At 52.2% G+C, this 21,374-nt stretch overlaps 6 protein-coding genes and 1 non-coding gene across 7 annotated transcripts; 4 read left to right on the top strand and 3 right to left on the bottom strand.

Moving 5' to 3' along the window:
* Positions 1-137: 137 nt before the first annotated feature.
* J4E83_002575 (uncharacterized protein) lies at positions 138-1,195 on the top strand (the record flags this gene model as incomplete). The annotated part of the gene is made up of 2 exons (XM_049329519.1): positions 138-766; positions 817-1,195. 2 exons carry the CDS (start codon positions 138-140, stop codon positions 1,193-1,195), a joined length of 1,008 nt encoding a protein of 335 aa, XP_049191198.1.
* Positions 1,196-2,307: 1,112 nt separating this feature from the next.
* On the top strand, positions 2,308-2,704 carry J4E83_002574 (uncharacterized protein; the record flags this gene model as incomplete). Its single annotated transcript, XM_049329518.1, has 3 exons — positions 2,308-2,445; positions 2,502-2,585; positions 2,648-2,704. 3 exons carry the CDS (start codon positions 2,308-2,310, stop codon positions 2,702-2,704), a joined length of 279 nt encoding a protein of 92 aa, XP_049191197.1.
* Positions 2,705-2,937: 233 nt separating this feature from the next.
* On the bottom strand, positions 2,938-4,584 carry J4E83_002573 (uncharacterized protein; the record flags this gene model as incomplete). Its single annotated transcript, XM_049329517.1, has 4 exons — positions 2,938-3,604; positions 3,656-4,110; positions 4,203-4,339; positions 4,464-4,584. 4 exons carry the CDS (start codon positions 4,582-4,584, stop codon positions 2,938-2,940), a joined length of 1,380 nt encoding a protein of 459 aa, XP_049191196.1.
* A 646-nt stretch (positions 4,585-5,230) lies between these two features.
* On the top strand, positions 5,231-6,912 carry J4E83_002572 (uncharacterized protein; the record flags this gene model as incomplete). The annotated part of the gene is made up of 2 exons (XM_049329516.1): positions 5,231-5,239; positions 5,296-6,912. 2 exons carry the CDS (start codon positions 5,231-5,233, stop codon positions 6,910-6,912), a joined length of 1,626 nt encoding a protein of 541 aa, XP_049191195.1.
* A 2,076-nt stretch (positions 6,913-8,988) lies between these two features.
* Positions 8,989-9,879, bottom strand: J4E83_002571 (uncharacterized protein; the record flags this gene model as incomplete). The annotated part of the gene is made up of 2 exons (XM_049329515.1): positions 8,989-9,653; positions 9,702-9,879. The coding sequence occupies 2 exons, from the start codon at positions 9,877-9,879 to the stop codon at positions 8,989-8,991; spliced, it is 843 nt and encodes a 280-aa protein (XP_049191194.1).
* Positions 9,880-17,104: 7,225 nt separating this feature from the next.
* Positions 17,105-17,210, bottom strand: J4E83_002570. The gene has a single exon. It is a non-coding gene; the product is annotated as a tRNA-Lys (tRNA).
* Positions 17,211-18,892: 1,682 nt separating this feature from the next.
* On the top strand, positions 18,893-19,852 carry J4E83_002569 (uncharacterized protein; the record flags this gene model as incomplete). Its single annotated transcript, XM_049329514.1, has 1 exon — positions 18,893-19,852. One exon carries the CDS (start codon positions 18,893-18,895, stop codon positions 19,850-19,852), a length of 960 nt encoding a protein of 319 aa, XP_049191193.1.
* Positions 19,853-21,374: the final 1,522 nt, after the last annotated feature.

The following is a 21,374-nucleotide window of genomic DNA, read 5'->3' as shown; positions in this document are numbered from 1 at the left end:
CTTTTCAGCAGTGATTAGCTTTTGCTTCGTCGTTCTTTCTTCGCTCGCCACTTTCTTTCTCGTAAGCTGCTGGGCAGCCCGGCCACCTTCGCACTACCGACTTTAATTTTCCGGCGTCGACTAATACTACCTCGACCATGTTTTTCAAGAGCGCTTTTGTAGGCACTCTGCTTGCTGCTGGACACGCAACTGCCTTCAAGGGCCCCCAAGTGAACGCGCTTCTCGAACCGGGCCAGGACGTGGAGGAGGTACTACGGAGGGACGCAGAGCTCATGGCGACCCTTACTCAAAGACAAGATGCCAACTCTGCCGATTCAGCACCGCTAGCATCGCTAACACCCGCGACTGGTGATGCGTCGGGTGTCGATCAAGCAAAGTGGGAGCAACAGACAAAGGAAGCATGTATGAGCACGCTCAGCAACCTCAACGGCCAAGCGTCGAACCCGAGTGGAATCGCCGTGTGCTACAATCTACCTTTCCTTGACAACAAGACGGGTGTCTTCCAGGCGGAGCTCCGAATGTATAATGTGTCAGCTCCCATCAACCCATGGGTTGGCGTTACCGCGGCCGATGTCAGCATGACACTTTCGTACCTCGGTGCGACTGTGCAAAACATGCGAGGCAACTTCACCAAGCGGGATCTTAGCTGGCCAGTTAGTGAGGGTATGCTGGTTGAGAGGCAGGACATCAACACCATGACGGAACTCAAGGTCCTCATGTATGTCGGAAGGATTAACGAGAACCTGATGGGCTCAGCCATGACCCAGTACGTATCCCTCTTCGTCATTCATACTTCTGTCTCTAACACATCTGCAGAGAATCCCTCCAGCCCCTTCTCATCCCGCAAATCGACCTCGCTGCGCGAAACCCTGCAACCGGCCAGGACGTCGAAACCACACTCTCTTCCCAGGAGGCATCGTTCGTCAATGGCATCTTCTCCAAGGCAGGCAATGCTCCCACCAACGCAGACCCCCAAGCCGCAGCATCCGCATCCGCTGCCGTCTCCTCTGCCGCACCGTTCATCATCCCCGGAACTGCCTTGGCTTTCTTCCCAATCGGTCTGGTCGTCACATCCGTATGGGCGCTCTTCTTCTTCCTTGCCGTTGGATTCGGAACATACGGTCGCATCCAATACCGTGATCAATACAGGAGGCGTGTACGCGCCGAGTTGGCACGTGGCGTCCGCACCATCTAATACCCGACTTGGTGTCCCTGTTCATTGCTTCGCTATTTCTAAGAGCTAGTATCGGAAGTTTAGGCTACTATGAAGATTACGTTCGCTGCTATACCCCTTCCCTTTTACACCTTGTACATAATTCTGGTGGCGATGGAGCTAGCTCCTCCCACCATCTTCCCAGCAGCATCCCGGCGATGAGTCCCTACATGTTCTCAGCAACGCGATAGAAAAGCACATTCAAGCAAGTAAAACAATGGAAAACTCAGTATTGTCGAACATCTCTTGGCTTCCGCGTTACCCGTATCCTGTCATGTCTTTCACTCCAATTATCATCAAGTCCACGGTCGTAACCGTTAGTCAGGTCGTACACGGTACGCACGCGCTCCCGTCTAGATCATCAGAGACTACCTCTAGTCGACGCTGGCTTGATCGCCTCTTCGTTTTGTCTCGCGGTCTTGCAACCCAGCCTAATCGAGGTGTTTTCCGGTTTTGGTAGGTCCCAATCTGCTTTGCGAGGTAAGTGGCTCGGATCAGCAGTGGCTTTTGACGATGCTGCAAGCGCCCTACAATACGAGGTTCGGCGGAGGCGAGCATGCTCGCGTTGTAAGATCATGGTGAAGCTAGATCCAGACTAATTTGCTGCAGCGATTCGACTGTGTTTTGGCCTTGGCCGCCACGCCGACATTCATTCACCAAGATCCAACTTCAATCGCTAGGGCGCGCTGTTCTACACGCGGATGACCATCGCAAGCGTCTATGTTTTTTACTCCAAGGCTATCTCCATATTCAAGAAAGAGCCGAAATCGAAGCGGAATTCGTCGAGGTCATAACAATACCGTTTGCATTGTTGCCACGCGCCGCCACTCGGGTCCAGCGCACAGCGCCTTCACCGGACCAACAAGTGATCGTTCAACTCTTCAATTGCTCTACCGTTCGGTCTCAGCAATCGCTATTAGCACATACTTTACACTCTTTAGCCCGTTGCGCGACAGTATTCTTCTCACACCTCACGCTCACTCAGCCATATCGCCGTCGCTCCCTGATCGTCAACATCAACAGCTCGGCCCTCGACCCACACTCTTTTCAGACCCAGCAAGAGTTCACCGCGTAACAACAAATACTCAAGCAATATGAAGACCTTCGCCATCATCCTCGCGCTCGCCGCCACTATAGTTTCCGCCGCATCCACCGCAGACGAAGGCACCACGCTCGTCACACGCGACGCCAACTGCGACTTTTGCTTGGAGCGCTACGAATTCTGCCTCAAGGTAAGTGATAAGTCAAGTAGGAACTATCCATGCGATCCACACTGACGAGGTGGCAGAACGGCCATACTGAGGGACAGACCGGTTGCAAACAGACCTGCGTTGAGCATGTGTGCCATGTGTACCGCTACCAGGGCCATGAGGTAAGTCTTCTTGTCTTACTGCAGTTGAGGTGGATTGAAACATGCTGACTTGATGCGAATAGTGCAAGGACTGCGGTGGCGATTTCGACAAGTGCCGTGAGAAATCGCGATACGTCTAGGTGACGAACTGTTATACGACACCGCGGGATTTTCGACCCGTGCCGACATCATTTGCGATACGTAGAATGAAGTGTAGTATACACAAGAAGGATCTTGGGAGTCGCCTCGGGGTTGTGCATGGCGGTCAGGGCTATTGAGTGTACATTGGATACGAATGAACCACTTTCACCGCTGATGTGGCTTTTTATCTAAAGTTGCGTCTCTTTGTAATGGCGAAGATCTGGATTACAATTCAAAGCTTACCCTTCGGCAAAGCCCACTCTCCCTTCTCCACCCTCTCACATATCTCCTTAATAGTCTGGGCAGCCCACTCAAAGTCCGCCATCTCCAAGTACACCTGCCCACTCAACCTCGTCCACCAAACACCTCCATACCATTTCATCATAATGAAGGTATCATACTCTTCACAGCTAAGTCTCTCCATGAAATCCCTGATCAGGTTGCCGACTTCTTCCTTGTCGATGCCATTCTTAGTCGCGACATCTTGGGCCAGAGACGGCGATATCGGCAGGCGAACATTGGACAAACAACACTGTCCCAGCGTACCAGTGCTGTTTTCCATGACTTCAGTGCCAAGAACGCTGGCAACGTGTTTACCCGCTTCACGGGCGAGCGTTTGGCAATAGTCCATGATGACGGTCTCGCCTCCGAGAGACTCGCGCCACTTCAAGGCTGCGGGTACGCACAGGTAGGGGCTGTTGTCGATGGTACCCACAAACTCGAAGTTGCTAACAAAGGGCGATTTTTCCGGGCTGACGAACGCCGATTTTGGCATAGGTGAATCGACCTTTTCGCCCTTGGGTGTGAAGCCGTGGGATGTGGGAAGCGTACTGCGAATGATGTCTTGGTTTCGGTGGGCGACGTGGAAGATCGCGCAGCCGCGGGGGACGTGGAGCCATCTGTGCACGGTTAGTATACGTGAATGTGCAATGACGAGAGATTGGACTAACTTGTGGCAGTTGCTCACAAAGAAATCTGGGTCCAATGCACCCAGGTCGATGTTCAAGTGGCCAACCCCATGGGCCCCGTCGATGCAGCTCATGACGCCAAGCTCTTTGCACTTTTGCGTCAAGCGTTCGAATGGCATTCTGACGCCGGGTGCACTGACTATAGTATCGAAGACTGCGATTCGAACTTTCCCACCTTTGCTCTCTACCTCCTTCACCCTGTTCTCAAACTCGGTAAGTAGCCAGTCGTCTTCTACGGGAAAGGTGTATGCGATCTTGACACTCTCCGCGGGGGTAGTCTCGGTGACGTATGATACTGTCTTCTCGCAAGCTCCATAGATGGTGCTGAAGATGAGGATGTGCTCGCCAGGCTCGAAGACAAGGTTGCGAAGGACGGTGTTCACGCCGGTGCTGGCGTTGGGTACGAATACCAGGGTTGAGGAAGGTGTGTTGAGCAGCTATAGCATTGTTAATGAGAGCGATTGAAGGATTCTTAGGTAGCTGTATGTGTCACAGATCTCCTGTACTGGTAACGAGAAGAGTAACGTACCTTTGCCATGGCTTCTCGAGCTTCATCGAGATGGACAGGGTATCTGTATCTGATGAAGGGGTCTGGACGGCCTTCGCATTCATCCTGGAAATCACGCATAGTGTCGCGGACCGCGCGAGGGATGGTTCCAAAGGAGCCTTAACACGATTAGCCTATGTATGAAGAGCATGTCTCGCCAAAGACGTGTAGACAAACAACATTAACGGAATTACAAAGTCATGCTGTTCGCTCGTGGTCTGTGGAAACAGTGTATCAACATACCATGATTCAAGTTCAGAAATCCTTTCTTGAAGCAGAACTCCTTCTCCCTCAGCTCTTTTCCGAACTTGACTCCATCCTTCGTCTTGACCTCCAGGGCGGCGTTGTTTGAGCTTGACGTCATAACTCAAATCGTTCGGGCGATGTTGTTTGTATCATCAAAATTCCAACGAGATACCTCTAGTTATATAGACATATAATATGTGACTCAATGTTGTTGTGACTGTTTCCCTGATATCGCTTGGCGAATGAATCTGGGACCGCAGGGCGCATGTAACAAAGCGTCAGCGGGGAGCCATTGACCAATCAGGGTCGCTAGCGGATAGAAGCGGCGGGGATGTGGGGCGTTCGCTGCCAAAGATACGGACAAGAACATCATGACTGTTGAGTTCTGTGCAGGTCGCGTCCTCTGCATAACTCTCGCCAACAGCGGCTGCAACGATAAGTATCTCCGTCAGATCAGCCGGAACTTGGGGAGGAAATTGGATAGCTTGCCGCGAGTCACACTACCAGGGCCAAGGGCGAACAGCTCCGTGCCACGACACCTGATGTTCGAAAGGCAGCATTAGCATGCGGCGTGATGCGCAGCCTACACTCCAAGGTACAATATACATGCGTGCAAGTAACCTCTTCGGAGAAAGAGCGCTGCTGTTCGGCCATATTTCCGTCCTATGACCGCTCGCGACGACTCAACACGCGGGCCGCGCTCGTTGGCTGCGCAGCTATCCCGCGCCACCTAGATATCCCGAGGCAACATTTATGGATTCCTCATGTCCCAAGTACCAGGCCTTATTAAGACGTTCAATGCTAATCAGACAATCAATATTTACCAAAGTCCGCGATTATGAGGCAACTGACATCATTCCCAACCATCGACGTCCTAGTAATAGGCGGAGGAAATGCGGGCTTCTCCGCCGCAACAGCGGCCGCAGAAGCAGGAGCACGCCGCGTTGTCCTCATCGAAAAAGCACCAGAAGATTGGGCCGGAGGTAACAGCTACTTCACAGCAGGCGCCTTCCGCACCGTGCACAGCGGTACCAGCGACCTCCTACCCATCGTCAACAACGTCGATACCGAAACAGCAAAACTCATAGACATGGAACCATACACCCAAGACGATTTCCAGAAAGATATGGATCGAGTATGCCTAGGCCGTTCAGATCCAGCCCTAAGCAAAGCGCTCATCTCAGAATCCAACGAAGCCGTAAAATGGCTTGCAAGCAAAGGTATCCGATACCAACTCTCCTTCAACCGCCAAGCCTACAAAGTAAACGGCCGCTACAAGTTCTGGGGTGGCATGGCCCTCAAGACGCAGGATGGCGGAAAAGGCCTCATGCTAGACCATCAGGCCTGCGCCCGCAGACACGGAATCGAAGTATACTACTCCACGCCTGCCAAACGCATCGTAACCTCTCCCTCCGGCGCCATCACAGGCGTTGTCGTAGACTACAAGGGTATGTCCACGCACATATCCACCAAAACCGTGGTTCTTGCCGCGGGAGGCTTCGAAGCAAACCCACGCATGCGCGCCCAATATCTCGGTCCGTCCTGGGATCTTGCGCGCGTCCGCGGCACGCCCTTCAACACCGGCGAAGTGCTCGAGTACGCCATCCGCGACGTGGATGCGAAGCAAGCGGGGAACTGGTCTGGGTGTCATTCTACGTGCTGGGATGCCAACGCGCCCGCTAACAGCGGCGACCGGCTTATCTCGAACGAGTTTACCAAGTCAGGGTATCCACTCGGCTTGATGATTAACACAGAGGGAAAAAGGTTTGTAGATGAAGGCATCGACATGCGGAATTACACGTACGCGAAGTTTGGGCGTGCGATACATGGGCAGCCTGATGGGGTGGCGTGGCAGGTTTGGGATCAGAGAGTTTTGGGGTGGTTGAGGGAGGAGGAGTATAGGGATGAGAGGGTGGAGAAGGTTTGGGGGAAGACGGTTGAGGAGTTGGCGGGGAAGTTGGCGGGGGAGGGGGGGTTGAATGAACCGGAGAGGTTTGTGGAGACTGTCAAGCAGTATAATGAGGCGGTTTATGCGGCGATGGCTGAGAATCCGAAGAGGAAGTGGGATCCTGCTGTTAAAGATGGGCTTACTACGCAGTCATCGAAGAAGAAGCTGGAACTGGCGAAGTCGAATTGGGCGCTGCCGCTTGATAAGGGCCCGTTCATGGCTGTCAAGGTATGCTGCGGCGTCACCTTCACGTTCGGAGGTTTGGCTGTCAATCCGGAAACTACGGCTGTTATGTCAAACTCTGGAAGAGAGGTTACGGGGCTGTTTTGTGTTGGCGAGATGCTGGGTGGTTTGTTCTATAGCAATTATCCCGGGGGTAGTGGCTTGACTTCTGGGGCGGTCTTTGGGAGGAGAGCTGGGACGGCAGCGGCGAGATTAGCTGCTATCGGGGATACTGCGATGTCTTCAAAGCGGCCGGCGATTCTATCACTTTTATAAGATTCATGAATGAATAGGAATGTTATTGATATTATCAGGTACTGAACGACAAATGAAACGTATCTACTCGCTACACAGTTCTTGTGGTGTCAGTGCTAACAATTCGCTGTCGAAGTCCTGTACAGCATGGACCGTCGAAGACATGTCGAAACCCTTCAGAACATGCCTCGATGTTGGGCGTGCATTCGAAGGAGCAACCTCTTACCCACCAGGAATTCGACTTGCCAAAAATGAGCTTCTTCGTTCGTTCGGCAGATCGTGTTCTCAGATCAATGATTATGTTCCATTTCTTCGAAGAGGACAAAGCCGGGGTACTCAACGTCTCGTCTCAGCGGGGGATAGGCATAGCCCTCATCGGTCCACATTGTTTCAGTCTCGATCATATCGACATGATCTGCTGCGGCAGACAAGTGATCGTCTTCCACGTACTTTGCCATGTGATAGTCTGTGTTGTGTGTTCCTTCGATTATGTGTCCAGGCTGATGATTTACGTGAGGATGGTGGTGGTGAAGAAGATAATGGCGGTGATGATGGAGATCTCGAGGATCTAGCAACCATAGCTCTTTCAGATTGAAGGCCGCTAGTTTCTGTAGCAGACTACTCCAATTCCCTGCGTTTGGATGGAGAAGAATGTGTCCCAATGCAAGGTGTTCCAGATTCGGAAAGAAGTCCAGGGCGTTCAAAATGTCGGACTCCCTGAACGAGAACTGATAGTCTGCCATGAACCGGAACTTTTTCAAGTTTTCAAGTCGAAACCACACTTCTGAGAACCATCCACCTATTCCGAAGAAAGATCCAGCAAATGGGCCGTCGCTGTCTATCGCTTGCTCTGGACTTTTGGAGAGCGTGATCTCTAGGTGTTGAAGATTTGTCAGCTTTTCTAGGCAACTGGAGTTCAACAATGGCCCGCGTGGGGGGCGGGTGATGGTGATAGCGATGCGCTTCAAGTTCTTTGGGAACCACTTGAATAGATCGGGCTCCACAACAGAGTCATCGTGAGCGGGATCACCTCCTCCTGAGATTGCACAATACGACGCCCTGTTGCCGAGCAATGAACTGTCGACACTGTCCAAGTAGATTCCGGCCTCGTGAAATGCCTCCATGATCTTGGGAAAGATCCATCCACTTTCCAGCTGAACGCCCCACCAAGAGCATTCGCCGTCTTGAAGCGCCGGGTATCCATACTCGGTCCGCCCATATTCGCCCCGAAAGCAAGTTTCGAATGAAACGCGATCCAAAATCGATACATCCCAGTTGGGCCAGGTTCCATCGAGGCAGTTTGGATGAATAGGGTAAAACCGGAAGTGCACTACGCAGCTCACTCTGCGCAACAGGTGTACGAGGTATTGCGTCACTGGGCTCTCCTTGTCAAGTTCTTCGCGTCCAGGGCCCCAGCGGTCGTATGCTCCGAGAGTGACCAGGCCCAGGTCCATACCACAGATCGTGATTGTGTGATCGAACCAACGAGTGTACTTTGGGATCTCACTCATTGCCTCGAGTGTTGGGAGTCGATGGTTGTACCACACGAACGGTGTTCGGGAAAGCACATTCACAAAGACGCGAATTAAAGTCTCCGAATCGAACCAACGGTGTGCGACGAGCCGGCAACTTTGTATTGTGCGAATACATTTCTTAGAAACTCTGTCGAATCGCTCGGTAATAGGTCGTTGTGGATCCCAGAGATATGTAAAAACATGGTCGAGAATTTCCTGTGGTAGTTTCTCCATGATCGGTCGCAATCGAATCCTGTTCTGTCAATTGTGGAGAGGGGAAGAGGAAGAGCGAAGGATCTTATAGTAAGCCTTGCGCGTTCGTCAATTGTCGCCCGTGACATGCAAACAGTGCAAATATCACAGAAAAGCATCACGTCTGCGGACAAGGTATCGACGAGATCATGCAAACGCCCAATGCTGTCAGATCTGATCGATCAATCACCTGAGGCGACACGAATGACATGTGTATTCGAGAACGATCAAACGCTCCCGCTCCACATACTCAAGCGTTGTTGCGACAGAACACATGGAACCCGGGTATCAATAAAACCAAACGCCTTGCCCAAGCCGGAACTCTGGCCATCTACCTTTTTCTCGTTCTCTTCGGCGCTGGCTTTGGTTTCGCGCGATTCGTTCGGCGAGTAGTTGGCGCACTGTCTTCTTCAGACTCGGCACTAGATTCTTCATCGTCATCATCTTCGTCCTCTTCTTCTGCGGATTCAGATACGGTGCTCTGGGCCTTACTGTTCTTTGCAGCATTGGCTCCAGCCTTGGTACCCTTGCCGCTCTTTGCAGCCTTGCCTGTTCTTGTGTTCTTTGCGTTCTTGGGTACGGGCGTGGCTTCGGTTACACTTTCAGCTTTTTGTGAGTGCACGCCATCGGGGAGGTCTTTCAGTAGGCCGATGCCTGGCGCGTAGAGGTCTTTGTATTTTTGGATGGGCGTCATGGGTGGTGACGAGCCGGCGGCAGAAGATTCACGATGGAAGCGCTGATGCCACATAAGCTTGCCATACTCGTCTTCTGGCAGCTCGAACTCGGGCATGCTGTTGGCGTCGTCGGGGTCTAGCGGGTCGGGGTTTTCGGAAAAAGCGAACTCGTTCTCGCGCGTATCGAGAGCGTCCAGGTCGTATAGCTGCGACAGCTTCTTCCAGACACCGGGAATGCGCGTGTGAGGAGCGTCGTCACTCGCGAAGCCATGCGAGCGCATGTCGGTATGGATAGAAATCATGCGAAAGTGCTTGTGCATGCCTGGCAATGTCAATGATGTGTCTGAAGATAGAGTGTACTATGTTGTACCTGTCGGCTTCCACTTCATCATGCTTTTCAATAGCTGTGTCTCCTGCTCGTCGGCCCACGGATCGCTGAGCAGCTCATCTTGCGACTGCACGACGCCAGAATCTTGCGGTGTTTGTGGCTGAGTGTCGCGCAGGGGCGTGGAAGCTGCACTGGCCTTTGCCTTCTTTCGGGGCGGCATGGTGGGGATGTTTGGTGGTGGGAGTGAAGGGAAGTGAGTGAAGGAAACGCGAAGTCGCGAGCTGCAGGTACAGTGACGGAAGGCGCAAGGGTCCGCGCAGGGCTGAGTCGCCAAAACCACGGCGCGTCATACCCCTCCCTCACCCTCGACTACTCCACATCCGCCGCCATGGATGCGCGTGATTCGATTCACGACGTCTTCAGTACCGAGCACCTGTGGAGGCAGCCTTCTTTTTTTGACGATGACTCTCAAGAGTCGTCGCTCTTCGCTCCCCTCGAGCTAGACAGTGGGTCGTCGCGTCTTTCCATCCGAGCATGTGAACGCGTTGCTGACCAGCCACAGTCTCTTCAATCAGATTCGACCATCCTTACGCGCCCAAACATGACCTCGAACGCGAATTGCGACTGCCTGATCTGGACACGTTCGAATTCGGACCGCTACCCGAGCTCGACAGTTTCGACGACGATAGCATTCCCATCGAAACACCGCCCTTAGAGCCTGAAGAAGACGTCTGGAAGGTAGCCCTTGACCTGGGACCTGCGAATAAGGATGTCCTGTTCTACACCTGGGAATCGTTCGAAAAGAGAAGGCACGTCGAAAGCCAAACGCCATATATAACCGAGCATGGTCCCGAGACCTTCGATGCGACGCTGGTACGAGACGAGGGCAAGAATGCTGGTCGGGTACTGAAAGGAGATGTGCTCTTACAATCGCTCTGGAACCTTGGTCTAGGCCGGTCCTCTATACTCTTCCAGTTCAACCCAAAGCTGAAGACGTTCCAGCCCGCCATATCGGATGGACGGGCTTCGGGACTGAGCCTACAAGCAGCGCAGAGCTTGATCTTATACTTTACGTTCATCGGCAACACATTCCTCTATCTACGCTCTTTTGCAGAGCGCACCTTTGCCTCGGCAGCGTCGATCCCAGCAAGAGTCGCTCTGGCCACGTCAATATCGAGCGTTCTTTCAAGCCTGGAAGACACCCTGGGAAAGCAATCTACCAAGATCCGCTCGCTCATTCAGCTTCAGCACCAGTTTGCCAAGCCTCGCAATATCCTTGTCCACGTTGCTCGTATGGCAGATGCCGTCAAACACGCCAAAACCAATGAGCAACTGTCGTCCATATTACACCACCGCCTACTTGAACTGGAAGAGGGGGATGAACAGCTTCGACAGCTATCATGCCAGGTGCTCAGTCAGGTGTCCAGACCAAGCTTGGAGCTCCTCGGTGAATGGATGGGCATAAGGAAAGAACAAGTCTCTGTGCCCATTTGGCAACGCAATAGCTTCGTAACTGTGGAAGACCCCACTGGCGATACTCTTACATTGGACTACACGTACAGGTCCGAAATGATGCCAAGGTTCATTTCCCCAGAAGACGGCAACACGGTATTCGAGACAGGTCACAGTCTTCGCTTCTTGAAGTTACAGCATCCCTATCATCCCCTGGCTCGCCTTGATGGGTTAGCAGTTCAGCCTCCGGACATGGATTGGGGCTTTCAATGGCAAGATATCGAGATACTAGCGTCAAAGGCAAAAGCGTACGAAGAGAGGCTCCGACAAGCATTGCTCGCTTTCAGCACAGGATCACATGACGAGACAACCGTTCTCTCTACTCAATCAGCATTAGAGTTTGCGACTGAGGTCCCGACGAACTCTCAAGATCTCGATCGTTACTTTGAAGACTCTATCCGGCGCATGGATGACACACCGAAATGGTCGTGTCAAGCACTGCCAGACGAGCTGCAGCTTCTCATAGAGAGGGCACTAGAGAGAACAAGTGAAGATGGCGAGGCTGTATCCAATACCTTCTCGCCACCCATGTCTTTAGCATCTACTCTGTCGTTCCGCCCACTCATTACCGCACAAGCGAAACTAGTCAACGCAGCCACGATCCGCTTGTTCTTTCGGTCACATCAGCTGCGACTTCACCTGTCTCTGCAGCGGCAGTACCACCTTCTAGGTGATGGTGTCTTCTCATCCCTACTAGCAACCGCCCTATTTGACCCTGACCGCGAGAGTGCCGAGCGTCACAAAGGAAAGATGCGCAGTGGAGTACATATGGGGTTGCAACTAGGGTCCCGAACGTCATGGCCACCAGCGAGTTCGGAGCTTCGATTGGCATTGCGAGGCGTTCTCAGCGAGAGCTACTATTCCTCGACGCTCTACCAGTCAACACAGGGCGATGAGGTCGTAGCTGCACCTACCGCGCTTCTCAACAACAGAGATAACGATGAGCTCCCCGGACAGCTCAACTTCGCTATTCGCAACCTCACCGAGGCGGAACAGGAGAAGGTCATGGACCCTGATGCGTTACATGCTCTCGACTTCCTGCGGTTACAATACGTCGCACCTGCCCCGCTAAATCTAGTCATCACCAGTGCCTCTCTGGACAAGTACGACTACATCTTCAAATTCCTGTTGCGGCTTCTGCGCATGCTGTTCGTCGTCTCGCATCTACCACGCGAGTATGCAGATAGCAACGCTCGTTACTTCAGGACCGAGGCATACCACTTCGTGATAACGCTCACCAACTACGTCTTTCAGACTGGCATTGCAGAGCCGTGGGACGACTTTGACACCTTGGTTCGGACGGTCGAGACCAGGTTGAATGAGGAAGATGCAGCCGGCGAGCTCGGAGTGCGTGTCACGGAAGGTGTTGCATCTCTGCGCGATTCACACGAAAGATGCCTGGACAGTATCTTGTTTGCGCTCTTACTCCGGAAGCGACAGCGCAAGATTATGGCGCTTGTGGAAGAGATCTTCGACCATATCCTTCTCTTCGCCAAGATGCAGAACGCGAACACGCAACAGAGTGAAGAAAGCGTGAAGGGTCTTTACGCGAAGCTCAGAGGAAAGATACGGGTGTTCTTGAGTGTGTGCCGAGGCCTGACAGGCAAACAGGGCTACGGCAAAGGAAGAGGCACTGCAGAAGAGAATCAGATGGAACGGCTGGTAGTCGCAATGGAGATGAACAGCTACTTCGCTTGATGATAGGAAGATACTAAAAGGCAAGATAGCGTTTGGGCTGTGGCCTATCATCACTCCGTGCCATGGTCATTCCGTCTCGTTTATTCCGTCTTACACGACAAGGCACCAGCCCCACTTTTCTTCACGCGTGTATACTCCGCTGCTTACAATCATCCCCAAAACGATGACCACATACGCGTAATGGATCAAGATAAAAGAGACAGCAATCGCCTTCAAAAGTGTTCGACTTTGACATTCCATCACCTCTCAAAACACAATAAAGCAGAATGGCCAACCTACGCACCCACGCCCTAGACAACTTCCGCACGAGCCTAACAGCCCTCGTAATCCTGCATCACGCCTCTACCCCCTACGGTGGTGCAGGCCCCTGGCCCTACACTTCCCCCCGCTACTACCCCAGCAGCTCCCCCGCTCTTGTCCTCTTCAACGTCACCAATCAAACCTTTTTCATGGGCTCCTTCTTCCTCGTCTCCGCGTACTTTTCCTCCATCGCCGCGAAGAAGAAAACTAGAACGCAGTTTCTGCGCGAGAAGTGGAGGAGGTTGGGTGTGCCGACGGTGCTGTTTTGTTTAGTGAAAGGGGGGCTTGTAAGGGGTATTTTGGCGGGGAGGCTGAGGGGGGAAGGATGGGGCGTGGTGGGGAGGGAGGTCTGGGAAGGGGTGAAGAGTGTGAGGGGGGTTGGGGGGCCGGTTTGGTATTGTGCTACGCTTTTGGTTTTTGATGTGGTGTTTGCTGGGGCGTTGCCAGGGTATTTCGCGCGTAAGGAGCCGGTGCCAGAGATCGAGAGAAAGATCTCTGGTACCGTCTCTAGCGATGTCGAGACCAGCGCACCTTCGACGAAGACTCCATCCCAAGTGGATATTGTCAACGCCCCAGGGGACCCGAAGCCCTTCCGGACGACTCACGTGCTGGCTACACTAGGCCTGATATCGACATCATCCTTCTTGATCCGACTCTACTACCCCGTAGGCCGAGCCTTCTGGCCCTTGTTCCTCCAGCTGGCGTATGTATCCCAATACGTTACGTACTACACCGCTGGCATATACATACACCGCTCCGGCCGCTCACTTCAAAACGCCATCTCTTCATCAACCTTACGCATCGTCGGCACCATCACCGCCACCATCGCCTCTCTCAGTCTCTTCCACATCAAATCGCTACTCGACACCGGCATGTCTTTCCCCGAGATCGTCCCCCTCATCTTCGGCGGCCCAAACCAACTCGCGCTCCTCTACGCTTTCTTCAACGAATTCGCTGGCTTGACCCTCGCTTCGCTTCTTCTGGAGGCTTTCTACAATCCGCGTTTGGCGTTTCTGAGCAAGCGCTGGACGGTTGGTAGTGTGGAAGTGGCGAAGTATAGTTATGCGGCTTTCTTGGTCCATGCGCCTGTGGTTCTCGATTTGCAGTGCTGGTTTGGGAAGAAGGGGTGGGAGAGTATCGGTGCGGTGGCATCGGCGGTTGTGGTGGGGGCTTTGAGTGTGGTTGAGTCGTGGGTTGTTGGGGTGGTGTTGAAGAAGGGTGTTGAGTCGGTGGGTTGGAAAGGGTATCTATAATCTCCTATCGTGTGATAGTTGTTGTTGGGCGAGGTCTTCTAAGTAGTGTGTGTAGGGAATACTAGCAGGACGCCTACTGGACAAAAACTTAGTTGGATTAGCTGGAATTGGATGAAGGCTCAAGGATAGTCCAGCAAGGACCATGCATCTCGCAATCATCAGTCCCTTCAATGTGGTATGACTGCGTTCTTCATATAACCATTTCGTGCTGTTCCTTCTGAAGAATTCGTGCAAGCCTGCGTCGGATGCGTCTCCGACCAAAGTTTCTGCCGAGCTCAACATCGATCCTGGCCGTCGAGATCTCAACTCTGGCCAACTGTGCCACCTTGAAATTCTCTGCATTAAGGCCTTGCTCCCACATTTTGTCCCATCGCATCTTGTATCAAGAACATTTGTATTCTTGTATGGATGTTTGAGTAAAGTAGATAGGTACTTCTTCGATTGCCACCAAATGCTGCGTACTCTTCTCACTGCCGACGCCTGCTCGTGCTGAAGAGCTTTGTCTAAGCAGCCCCGTTCTACGTGTTGAACCTCCGAGCGGAAGTCGAACCCGCGCTGTTCGAAATCGCAATCGATCGCCATGGCCCGAATTGCGAAACAATATACGTTACAGGATGAGCATGTGTAGTCAGCCGAAACAAGTTGACCAGCTCCTTTGTTTACTAGACCAAGAAGTGCGTAAACTTTATCGCGGCTGTCGGTCGCAAGACTTGATGCAGACCAGTCCAAGGCTTGTGCCAGGTCTGTGGAAGTCTGAGACCAGTTGCGTAAACGAAGCATGGGAAACGAGTGAGCGTGATGTTGGATCTGATCGAACACTACCCCGTATGGAAATCGGAAGTGTCTGTAGGAGATGAGTAGAAGGAATTTTGTAAGATGACTCCAATGCAGAAATGTAGTGCCGCACATGATTCTGATGTTCTTGGCAGCAACAACTTCCTGGATGATCCACACTCGAGACCAGTATGGATGTTGCATGAGGTACTGCATCGCGGCGACGATGCCTTGGTCTATTACGATTCCACAGCCTTCGACTGGATCATTCAGAAATCTACATTGATCGTGATGTGACTCTATCATCGAGTTCAATCTCTCGATGTCTTCGTGTCCTGGACCCAGCCACATTACTACCTCGGTTGCATTGCTATAGATAATTCTCATCTGCCCCACTTGATGCATCCTCTCCTGAGGATTTTGTTGATCGATGCAGATCGCATCGATCCAGAAGCTGGAATGCGGGAACGCATTCCCTAAATGTGCCAGGGCTTCTCTGAGATTTGACGTGACATGTGCAATTTTGCCGTCCAGGAAAATAGGATGCCGGATCGTAGCATCTCCCCAGACGTAAGAGAGCGCTATGTAAGGGATACTATCTGAAACAACGTCGTATTCCTTGATCGTACAGCGAATGTCTTCGTCACCGGAGTCACGCAGAAAACGAAGTAGTCTGATTGAATGCGCTGCTCTGAGTTCTCGGTACCGGTACATTTGCGTGGGTGCATGGGTTGCTTCTTGAGATTCGTGGGAGTTCGAAGTGGGAGAGTCGTCCCCTTTCCGCTTGGTCGTCAGCCTCCTTGGTGCATCGATTAAATCAGTCAGTGCATCGCGCCCATAGCTATCGACTTCGGCGTTAGTGAACAGTAATTCGTCGTGTCGTCATAGCAAATCCAATACTCACCTGGTCAGATGTTGGAGTCTTTGCGCGACAGGCATCTCAAGTGTTATCAGGCTGCGACTATAATCGACGTAACCTCCGACAGGAGGTGCGAAAAACAGCGATCGGGTAAGGTGGCAGGGGGGCTATGGGGCCTGGTGATCAGTCGTCGACGTGGTGAATGAATGTTAGCGGTATGAAAGCCAAAAGGAACAATTTGCGCGACATATTGCCAATGCCAGCGACGTTTCCATGGGGCAGTGCGAGGCCTCCCTCTTCGTGCCGGCTTTCCAGGTGGCAGGGCCTGGTCCGCCTCCATTCCTAAGCCGGCTAGCGCACCTGGGCATGATGCGCAACTTTGGAATCGCTCCAGTCTACAGTACACGCATTTGTGGAGGGTCGGGTGCATGAGCGAATAAAGAGGTTTACCGATCACATAGACACATACGCCCGCGTGCTGGGGAACCTGGGCCATATCACGATGTCATTTCCCAAGTCAAATTGACAAGACTTTTCACTAAAGACTACTACATTGTCGCGTTAAGACCTATGCAAAAGCCCGTCAGATTGAGCGGGCTTATGGTTCGCATGACTGATCGGACGTTGTGTACTTGGGTACCTAGGTAAGGATGAAATCAAGCAACTGCCAAACGAGTCCAGGGATTATAACGTCCATGTCCTATATAATCAAGAGTTGTTTATTGGGTGTTACAAACAAGAGAGGGCTTCGTTAGATAGTTCGTGATCTTGGGGTCTAGTCGGGGTGGATGATTTAGCGTGTCTGGTCAAAAAAAGTCCTTCACCACCGCCATCACTTTAACCCTCCTTTTTTGATCTTGTGTTGGACAAAACCTTTCGAAACGAAAGCTCGAGTGGAGGAACAGCTCTAGATGCTGTCTAATCACTGTCATTGCGATTTGTAGTCGTTGTGGGTCGGCTAGTGCAGAAGTTCAAAAAATGTCCTTCACGGCCACACCTCTAACACCTCCTATTCAGGATGACGATGGACAACGACATAGCAAAAAGAAAGCCCGACGTGGGGGTCGAACCCACAACCTTGAGATTTGATACAATCGTGTCTGTTAGGACGTGATAACTAAGAGTCTCACGCTCTACCGATTGAGCTAGCCGGGCTGATGTCGCTTTCGATGGAAGTTTGACCAAATACAACGTTTAGATTATTACAATAAAAACTTCTGAGCTCCCTCACAGTCGTATAGAGTCCTGGGATGTGAAGTTTGGATCGAGATGGAAAATTTTGTTGGGTATGCGGGTCGGGACTTATCAGATCTTGCCAATATCCGAAAAACCCCGCCTTTGCCAACCAGCCACCCATCCATCCGGTACACGGAAAAGACAAGCTCTTTACTTGCTCACGCTACAGTTCGGGTGCGCTATCGCAGTGTATGCATCGCTGCTGAAATTAGCAACAGGACTACTGCAATGGTCAGAAACAATAAATATGGCTCCAAAACCTTACAAGTCGTTTGCGCATCACTGTTCTGCCTTGTAAGGCATGTTTTTGCTGCCTAGTCAAAACATGCAAGTAATATGCACGACACCGCTCCATCGAACACCCTTGTCAATCTCGTACGGCACAGATTCTAGAAAGAGACGAGGTATGCCTCCCGCATTACTGTATTGCGACAAGAGACGCGTGCCAACGGTGGCGAAGCACGAAGACGGTCTCATAGAGGCGCATATAAGCTCATTGTGCATGAGCTTGAGGGATGTATACGAGCTTACTAACGGAGGTTGGACCAGCCTCCCTCGGTTGAGTATCATCCTCGATGCATGTAAGTTTGTGATGCACACACGTTCGGTGCTCAGTGCGTTGTGGTGTACACAGGGGTCCGATCCGACGGGTAATATTTGAAACGTCGATAACGTGCCGCTTAGTGGTCTGGATACGAGGCAGAATTGGAGGCTTTCTGGACCTGCATCGCCTGGATCGAGGATGATACAAGTAGATGGTGCGCTTTGGCCGAGAGACGGTCAGTATTCTCGGGTCGACCGAGGATTCGTTCCGATGTAGTTGCGATTGCGCCGATCGCTCGCGTGCAAGGGGTACCGTAGCGCGCAACACCGGGGGGTCGATAGGGCTATAACAGGCTATCTTTCTGGGATGTGCTGTCAGGGGCCTATCATCTGAAGTTTGGCTGACAAGCTCCTATCGTGGGCGGCATCGTGACATGAGACGAAAGGCTTCACCCAGCTTATATATCATAGAGAATAGGCTTGTAGCCGCCTTTTGAGACTAAAAGGGGTCACTCCTAAGTGCTTTTGCCTCGTTTCTAATGAGGCATGCCAAGGATTGCCCGTGCGGGCGATGTTAGAGGAGTGAATGTTCCACCTTTTCGACTGCAAGTACACTCAGGAGGTGCAGCGCGGCAGCAATATACTTAGATGCGGCCACTCCTGACGTCTCTCTTGTTGCTGTCGTCGTCGTCGGTGTTGACGTCCTGCTGTTGTGGTGGGTTGCTGCCTTCCTACGTTGGGATGGAAGGCACCACCTGCTTTGACAGGCTCGAAATTTGACATCAATCACCCCCTGACAGCTTTCACCTACGTTACGACATTAGGGAGCTATCAGGGGCGAAATCTATGTCAAAAATATCGGATTTCATCACCCTATTACAGCCCTATCAACCCCCCTACGGTGCGCGCGACGGTAAACACGTGACGTCATCCTAACATCAAGCTGTGCCGCGCAACGCGTCAAGTCGAACCCAAACACTCGAACAACTCCGTGCCCAAAGTCTTATCGTTGAGTTCGCTACTTGTCAGTCATATCCTTGATAATTCGATGCTCGACCATGCCACGGACGCGAGGCGACGCAAGCAGTGGCGCTGATGCGGAACGCGATGCCACCTGCAGTCAAGATCAGGAGAAACAGCCGCGAGACACTGCGTCTGGAGGGCAAAATCCGGAGTCCCCGACACAATCTGCCGGCCAGAAGAGGAAAGTGACATCCGAAAATGAAGCATCTGCAAAGCAACGCCGAACGAGCGAAAGACAGGGAGCAGCTACATCGGTACGGGCCGAAAAGAAGGAAGAGCAACCGAATGAAGAAGATCTGGAACAGCGGAAACCACGACTCACGACACCAGATCTGGAATATGATTACGATCGTTCCAAGCTACGTGACCCGAGACCAACTCCGGGCCGCAGGGCACGCCCGCGCTGGGATGACATCAGTGCGCCCCAAGAGATCAAAGATTGGGTCAGCGAAAGCTTCTACATACCCAAGCCCACGAAGCCTCCTGGACGTTTGAACGCCGCCCTTAAGAATCCGATGTTCAGAGATGAATGTCGGATGGACCCCTTCGGAAATTTTCACAAACTGTATGCATGCCATGACAAGGGACGCGAGGGCTCACCCACATTCGATCAAGGCGGCTTCGAGCTTGACTACGAGAAGGTGAATGATTGGATGAAACCACAAGCCTACAACAAGAAAAAGATGGTGCGTGGCATGGAGAAAGCAGTCGAACGACGAACGACTGAGCAGCAGAAAATGTTCGACTTGTTCTTTTTGGCTAAGTGGAACGATGACAGAGGTATCGGTCACACCGTGGAGAACTATGTCAAAGACCAGGTGTCAAAGGATATCGGCGTGCCGTGGCACCAAGTCGGTCCGGAGCAGGTGCAGCAATGGCGTGATAGAGGCTTCGAGCCTGTCAACTTCTACGACTGGTGGAAAGAGCCCAACGAAGAGGAGACGAAGAGAATGATGAACATGATGTCAGGAGCTAGTTTGAGAAAGAACTTGTAATTACACAACCATATCTGAGGATGTTCCAAGGAATCATCACTTTGACAACACGCTAGTCTTTCCTCCGCCCATATGACCCAAGCTAATCTCAACACGTCCCATTCTGCCGCCGGAAGACGTCCATACATTAGGCCCTCCGAAGAACACATCAGGCCGTCCAAAGCGGACCGTCTCACGGCTAAGCGAAAAGCTTAACCTACAGATGCCACGCGTCTCACGATCCCGCTGGCTCTTGGTAAGGCAAACAGCGAGGCGGAGTTCCCGAAGTGTGGTCACCTGGGTCCCGCTGTATAGTTTCACGTATTGTAATGTAATGTAACAGTGGGATGTAGCTCTCGGTACGTGGGTTTTGGGCATCTAGGGGAACGTGCCGCGTAGTCTGTCTATTCATAGTAATGTAGCTGCCTGAATTTTCTCCAGGACATGTGGGGTGTGGGGTATGGAGTTTCTGATACACTGCTTGGAGAAGTGACGGAATGTGGAGACTTTTCACATCTGGTCTTGACACCGGGTACGTGAATGTAGGTCCGATTTTACTGTCAGAATCGGATTGACAACACTGTCCGATGCTCTTCTTCAAGGAGCCAAGAGAGAGACAGTCACAGTAGCGAGCATTAGTCTCGCAGTATCAAGTGACCACCTGTAGAAACTACACTCGCCTAACGCGGGTATCGCCCTTGACAAGTGACGGAGGTAGACGCCTTTTCTTCGTGCAGGGTCTAGTCTCCTTGCGTCCCGTAGCTTCAATACACCCACTTCGACCTCATCATGCATACTAGCCAGGTGCCATCACCCACGCCAACACGTAGTTCTTATTCAAGCATCGCCGAACACTTCGACGGGCGACACCGAATGCAAGTCTACCACGCCAGCGGGTACTTGACATCATACGTTTGACATCATATCATCCTTCTAGAGTGTTCATGTGCCCAAATATACACTCTTTCCATGCAGGAACGCGTACCCCTTCCCACGATACCAGACGCAAGTATACGGCGGTGACGAGGCCTACTCCAGGCAGCAATGCAGGAACATACCAACCGAAACCAGACCCAAAGTCCGGTCCGACAATGTGAAGAAGAATGTAGGGCGTGCATCGAAGGCACAGATCGACAGGAACGGGACGCCGTTCCACGGAGGTGGTTAACTTCAAGGTTCCATGCTAACGGTACCTACCGCTGTGCGGCAAGCCATCATCAGGCGCACGGTGTATCGTGACAAAGCCATTCAACACCAACAACGCCCAAGCGAAGCAGAATGGCATGATACCATCTACAAGCGCCAAATGCTGCAGGGACTCGCGTGTGTAAACGAGAGAAAGTCACACGCGTCGCGCAACGGATGAGGCAGGTAAAACAGCGGTCCAGGCGACGAGATCGTGCATCGTGCAGCGGACATGGACGCGGATCAGGACACTCTACATTAGCTGACACTAGCTAGCATGTATGTGATCACTGGTGTATTGATGCGCGTGCTGGCCTGCAACGGCTCAGGCTGTCTTCAAGGCAGAGAAAAAGAAACA

The sequence above is a fragment of the Alternaria metachromatica genome (genome assembly GCF_023757995.1).
Source record: "Alternaria metachromatica strain BMP 0045 chromosome Unknown scaffold_4, whole genome shotgun sequence".
NCBI classification, from domain to species: Eukaryota; Fungi; Ascomycota; class Dothideomycetes; order Pleosporales; family Pleosporaceae; genus Alternaria; species Alternaria metachromatica.
Note: the sequence above shows the minus strand (reverse complement) of the source record. Positions and strands in the feature narration are given on the sequence as shown.